Source organism: Zootoca vivipara, chromosome 16 (genome assembly GCF_963506605.1).
Source record: "Zootoca vivipara chromosome 16, rZooViv1.1, whole genome shotgun sequence".
Taxonomy (NCBI): Eukaryota; Metazoa; Chordata; class Lepidosauria; order Squamata; family Lacertidae; genus Zootoca; species Zootoca vivipara.
The window spans coordinates 32,592,316-32,598,943 of NC_083291.1; the positions used below are offsets into that span (position 1 = coordinate 32,592,316).

The following is a 6,628-nucleotide window of genomic DNA, read 5'->3' on the forward strand; positions in this document are numbered from 1 at the left end:
ATCCAAGGAGTGGCGGCTCATGTAGCCCCCTTGCTGTGCGTAAAAAAAGCGCGGTGCCGATGTCCCGATTTGGCGACCTGTCTCTCCCACCACGCCGTTCAGAAAGGATCAGTAGCAAGAGACACCAAAAAAAAACACCCCTAATCCCCCGAATTCAGCTGCTTCCTCTCGCATCTCTGGGACGTTCCCACGCGGCTGCGAAGCCAGCCCAGCCAGGCGAGCGGAGCGATGCACGTCCGCTGCGCCGCCCATTGGCTGTCGCCACCGCCGCGCCCACTCTGCGGCTTCCCCTCGGCCGAGGCGCGCGCGCGCCACCCGGTCGCCGGTTCTCTGGCCATGTCGGCGCTGCTGCAGGAGCAGCAGCCAGTTCCGGGCGCCGACCCGGCAGGCCTCCTCCTCCTCCTGCCGCGGCCGGCGCTGCTGCTGCTGGGTCCCGCTGGCTCGGGGCGCTCGGCGCTCTCGTTCCGCGCGGCGCTGCTGGGCGCTTCCTCTTATTCGCGGGCTCGCGCGCTCTTCTTGGCGCCACGGCCTCTGGAGCGCCTACCGGCCGGGGGCGCACATGCAGCCGGAGCCGGAGCCATCCAGGTGGGTGGGCGGGTGGGTAGGTGGGACAGCCAGCAGCCTACCCATGAGGCCAGATTGCGGCACCGGATTTTGGGCGGGCGCGGTGGGCGGGCGACTCCCCAGCAAAGGGCGCTCAGCTGAGGGAGTGAATAGCAACAACAAAATACCTATGCAGTATTTATGTGGGTCCCGACTGAGAAGATTAATTTTAAAAAGCAGCTGTACCAAAATGAATTATTGTGAAAATAAATATTTTTGGGGGGGGGGTGTGTGACACATTTTGTCCTCATTCAAGTTGCCATTGAAATTTGAAAGACTGCACCAGTGGACAAATATGGTAATAGGGGGCCCTGAGCAATGACAAAATTTGGTGCCCCCCCATATTATTTTGCATCCCCTTGACTCCGTGCTGGGGGGGGGAACCACCTGCACCAGGTCTAGGGCGGTGCAGGTGGTCCCCCAAACCATAGGGCACGGAGTCGAGGGGATGCAAAATAATAATATTTGAGGGGGCCACCAAATTTTGTCCTTGCTCAGTGTGCCATATTACCAAAGTAATATGCAAGTGAGGCGACCGCTGCCCTGGCCTGTAGTGTGGCTTATTCATTCCTACAAATTGGCTATTAACACTCTTTCCTTTCCCTCCCTAGAGAATCCACTTCCTGTACCCGCCATCGTTCCGGGAGCTGCTTCAGCTGGTGGCCTCCCTACATGAAACCTTTTCCTGCTCCCTCTCCCTAGTCGTTCTGGATGGCTTGGAGGAATACTTGGGCAGCTGCTCCAGCCCAGCGATGGCAGCTCAGCTTGTGGCCTTACTGCTGGACACCGTGAACCATTTCAGCCAGAAGCTCCCCGTGGAGTCTGCTGCAGGCTGCAAGCTCGTCGTTTCCATGAGGATTTCTGGAGAAGCTGGGGAACAAGCGGAGTATTTCTGGGCAATTGAGCGCTACTTCCCAGCCCAGTGCTGGCTGCATCCGAGCACAGAGGAGATCGCTGATTCAGGTAGCCAGGGCATCACCAAGCTGATTAGAGCACGTCTCTCCCAGCCGGGCACGAAGGACCAAGAATGGCTGGTGAGATTTGATCCACAAGGGGACATGAGGATTTCTCTGCATCCATGCGAAGGGGAAGTTGATGGGTGCACAGCTTCAGGGACCAATCGACCCCCTGAGGCTTAAGCCCATTCAGGTGATCAACTACCTCTGGCCCTAACGCATACATTCCCATCCTAGATGATAAACAACATCTTTATTACTCTGGTTTGTTGTTTGTTTGTTTCCAACTTTAGGTGAGATGTTGCTTTTTTTGACGAGCAGGAAGTTCTGATTCTGTAGCATAGAGTCAGTTCAGTTTTCCCATCTGCACCTCCGATCGCAAACGTGAAATGCACCTTTCTCGCTTTTGCCAGTTGCAGAGAAAAGCCCTGGAAGGAAGCAGGGCTCTAAGACTCGGCAAACAGAACGCCAAGAGAATAAATCTCACACTTCTGGGTTTTTTTTGTTTTTTTATTTCATCTTTTAAAAACCCAGTTGTATGGTGTGAGGGAAATGGTTTTCAGAGCGTGATCTGGGGGACAGTTGCATATGGAGTGGATGAGCAAAACTGCCTCTTGGATTCCTTGTGCTGTGTTACCTTGAGCAAATAAAGAATCATAGAATCATAGGGTTGGAAGAGACCACAAGCCATTTCTCTCTCCTCTATATGACATCCTTTTATATATTTGAACATGGCTGTCATATCACCCCTTAACCTTCTCTTCTCCAGGCTAAACATACCCAACTCCCTAAGCCGTTCCTCATAAGGCATCATTTCCAGGCCTTTGACCATTTTGGTTGCCTTCCTCTGGACACGTTCCAGCTTGTCAGTATCCTTCTTGAACTGTGGTGCCCAGAATTGGACACAGTACTCCAGGTGAGGTCTGACCAGTGCAGAATACAGTGGTATTATTACTTCCCTTGATCTAGATGCTATTGATGTAGCCCAGAATTGCATTGGTTTTATTTATTTATTTATTTATTTTAAAGTAATTTTTATTCATTTCCCATTAATAACAAGAAAAAAGAAATAGCAAGAAAAAAGAAAAATTTAAAAAGAAAAAAGAAAAATACACACAAAAAAGAAAAATCTCTTAATTCTAACCATTACCATAAATCTTTAGACTTCCCCCGTTCCCTCCCCCTCTGGGTTCCCTATTAATTATCCTTACAGCAGTTTTCACAATTATTTTCATACATCATATATCCATTTACATATTCCCAATTTTACTACCTTATACATATGATTATATATTTGTTTAATCAATTTCTATTCATTCCAAATCCTCACCTTAATTCAATTCTAATTCATCATAATTATATATCATACTTCTTCTCTTAACTTATCATTTTTTATCAGGAATGCAATATATTTTAAACCATAAATAATCTATCTTATTTTTGTTTTTTTCCTTTTAAATTTAAAATAATCCCCCCTACTTCTAAAGCCGAATCCTCAGGGCAGTTTAATGAATTCCATTTATAGTACTCAGTTCAAACCATACATATCCAACCATTAAAATTAATCTTTACATAATCATCCCACTCCCACCTTTTCCCATATCCACCTCCAGCCTTGCTTTACCCCTTCCTTTACCTGTTACCCCATCCCTCTCCCCTTCCTTTGCCATCTCTTTTTGTATTACATCAAACAAACCATTCTCTTTTTTCATTTCCCAGTGTTCCCCCTGGACCCCCCCCTCTCACTGGGGGTTCAGCAGAAACCACTTTTCTTTTTTGAGAGCACCTAGAAATATGTCTATGTCTTGCCCCACATCCAGAATTGCATTGGCTTTAGCTGCTGCATCACACTGTTGACTCATGTCAAGTTTGTGGTCTACCAGGACTCCTAGATCCTTTTCACATGTATTGCTCTCAAGCCAGGTGTCTCCCATCCTGTACTTGTGCCTTTCATTTTTTTTGCCCAAGTGTAGTACTTTACTACATTTGCCCTCCTCCAGTCTGCTGGGCCTTCGCCTGTTCTCCAAGGGGTCCAAAACGGTGTGCAGGAGCTCTCACTGCTGCTGCGCTACCCCGCTCAACAGCTGTTGGGCAGGAAGCTGTACTTACCCTGCTTATGTGCATTTCGCTTATGCGCACTGGTGCCCAGAATGTAAGCCCCATGTAAGTGGGGAATCTTCTGTATGTGAAAAACCCAACACCACTTTCCCTTTCTGCTGTAGTGTAACCAACATAAAATAGGTCAATGGGGGGGATAGAGATCTCTCTCACAGGAGCTGGGTATGTTTAGCCTGGAGAAGAGAAGGTTAAGGGGTGATATGATAGCCATGTTCAAATATATAAAAGGATGTCATATAGAAGAGGGTGAAAGGTTGTTTTCTGCTGCTCCAGAGAAGCAGACATGGAGCAATGGATTCAAACTTCAAGAAAGAAGATTCCACCTAAACATTAGGAAGAACTTCCTGACAGTAAGAGCTGTTCGGCAGTGGAATTTGCTGCCCCGGAGTGTGGTAGAGTCTCCTTCTTTGGAGGCCTTAAAGCAGAGGCTTGACAGCCATCTGTCAGGAATGATTTGATGGTGTTTCCTGCTTGGCAGGGGGTTGGACTGGATGGCCCTTGTGGTCTCTTCCAACTCTATGATTCTATGATTTTTTCCCCTGGACTTTGGGCTCTGGGGAGGGTCTCCTCGCAAGCCACACTAGGACTCTCCCACCATTCCAGGTTAGTATTGAATTATTTAGTTATTTCCCGGCGACACACATTCGCGCAGTTGCGTGCAAGTCAGCCGCACACAAGTGAGGGGCGGGCGGGATGCCTGTATGTTTGTCGTGTCTCATACTTGCTTCCCAGAATAGTCAAAAACGTCTGTGCCTTGAACACAAAAAAGCCATGTAGCTTTATCTGGATGTAGGAGAAAGCGTGTGTTCAGTTCCCAGCACCACCACATACCTGCACAGGTTAACCTAGAGCAGTGTTTCCCAACCTTGGGTCTCCAGCTGTTTTTGGACTACAACTCCCATCATCCCTAGGTAGCAAGACTAGGTCAGGGATGATGGGAATTGTAGTCCAGAAACAGCTGGAGACCCAAGGTTGGGAAACACTGACCTAGAGCACATTTGACTGGGAAGTTCCCCCACGAAACCTTACTGAAAGGCACAGAAGCGGAGCAGGAGCCTTGCTGCTGGGATTGCAGGGATCCACGCTCTTCCTAGGGAGTTGTGGCCTAGTGCATGCATTCAATGCACCACGATGTGAGAAATCCCTCATGTTCCCCCTGGGTTTGTTTGCTGTTGTAAATGTGCTCCTCTGGGGTGAAATATAACACTAGGGGCTTGATTTGGGTACACCGCTTCCATTGCTGCCCTGCACTGGTCCCGGTGCCTCTCTTCATGGTGGATTGGCCGTTTTGGCGCCACCGTGTTTCAGGGTAGAGACGCACCATCTGCAGAATCAATTTGCCACATGCTTGCAGCTGCCCGGCCACTAGTCTCCCCACCACCTCTCAACCAAGGCAGCAGGGAACAGCTCCAGGGAGGCATTCGCCATGCTTTTTGCCCAGGCACCCCCCTGCTAGAATCAATAAGCCACACCACCCACCATAACTTCCAACCGGCTACTAGTGGATGCGATGCAAGCCGCCAAAGGAGCCATGTTCGCACAGGCGCGGTTGGGCGCACTAACCAGAGCTTGGTTGGCTTTGGAGCAAGACTTGTACCGCTTGAGCACTGCAGGAATTTGGACTTCAACACCAGGAAGTCGTCATGTTCCCCTCTCTGCTCCTTATATCTGCTTAGTCTGAAAACAATCTCGGCAATATGTAGCAGCATGTCCCAATCGCCTGTTCTATAATGGGTGCATGGTGAACTGGAAGGACATTCTGCACCCTGTAATTTCTGCTGTGTTTCCGATGGTGGCTTGAGCTGCTTGGCATCCCCTTGTAAAGGTAAAAAAGGTAAAGGACCCTTGGACGGTTAAGTCCAGACAAAGGCGACTATAGTGGTACCTCTGGTTGCGGACACGATACGTTCGGGATGCACCCCGTAAAGTCCGCAACCAGAGTGGCGCTTCTGTGCACGCGCAAAGCGCGATAGAGCGCTTCTGCGCACGCGCAAATTGCACATAATCATACCTGCCAAGTTGCTGTCAGAGAAATAAGGGACCGGGTGGAAATAGCAGACCGGACGTAGCATTGCCGCCATTTTGGAACTGGGCAGAGCATGCTCAGAAGTGACTTTTGATGCTGCTCTGCCCAGTTCCAAAATGGCCGCCGCGCCAGAATAAACTGGGGAAAAACAAAAAAATCGTTTTTTCAATTAGGAACGGCTGGAAAAACGGGGATTTCCAGGGGAAAACGGGAGACTTGGCAGCTATGCATAATGCTTCTGCGTGTGCGGCGAAACCCGGAAGTAGACACTTCTGGGTTTGCTGCGTTCTTAACCTGAAAAGACGCAACCTGAAGCAGACGCAACATGAGGTATGACTATATGGGGTTGTGGCGCTCATCTCGCTTTTAGGCTGAGGCAGCCGGCGTTTGTCCGCAGACAGCTTCCTGGGTCATGCAGCCAGCATGACTAAACTTCTGGCGCAACGGAACACTGACGGAAACCAGAGCGCACAGAAACGGCGTTTACCTTCCCGCCACAGCGGTACCTATTTATCTCCTTGCACTGGTGTGCTTTCAAACTGCTAGGTTGGCAGGAGCTGGGACAGAGCAATGGGAGCTCACCCCGTCATGGGAATTCGAACCGCTGACCTTCTGGTCAGCAAGCCCAAGAGGCTCCGTGGTTTAGACCACAGTGCCACCCATGTCCCGGTGTACTGGAACCACAAACACAGGAAGGGGGACTGTTGTAGGTTTCACACCCCTCTTCACCAGATGAAGCCCCATAGCTTTCCAAGAAACAACATGCAGCCTGCGGTGTGCTCCACTCCCCCAACAGACCGTTGGATTCAAGCCGTTTTCTTTTCACAAAGGGCCTGCAGTTCTAAAGGCAGTTTTGGCAAAATATTGGGGCGGCCAGGGAAACTTTATTGGAAGGTGAGGTCTGAGCTGCAACATACCACAGCTG

General features: G+C 49.7%; 1 protein-coding gene across 1 annotated transcript; it reads left to right on the top strand.

Annotated features, from left to right (window-relative positions):
* Positions 1 to 329: 329 nt before the first annotated feature.
* Positions 330 to 2,046, top strand: SWSAP1 (SWIM-type zinc finger 7 associated protein 1). The gene is made up of 2 exons (XM_035141200.2): positions 330 to 585; positions 1,215 to 2,046. The coding sequence occupies exons 1-2, from the start codon at positions 337 to 339 to the stop codon at positions 1,740 to 1,742; spliced, it is 777 nt and encodes a 258-aa protein (XP_034997091.2). The 5' UTR covers positions 330 to 336; the 3' UTR covers positions 1,743 to 2,046.
* Positions 2,047 to 6,628: the final 4,582 nt, after the last annotated feature.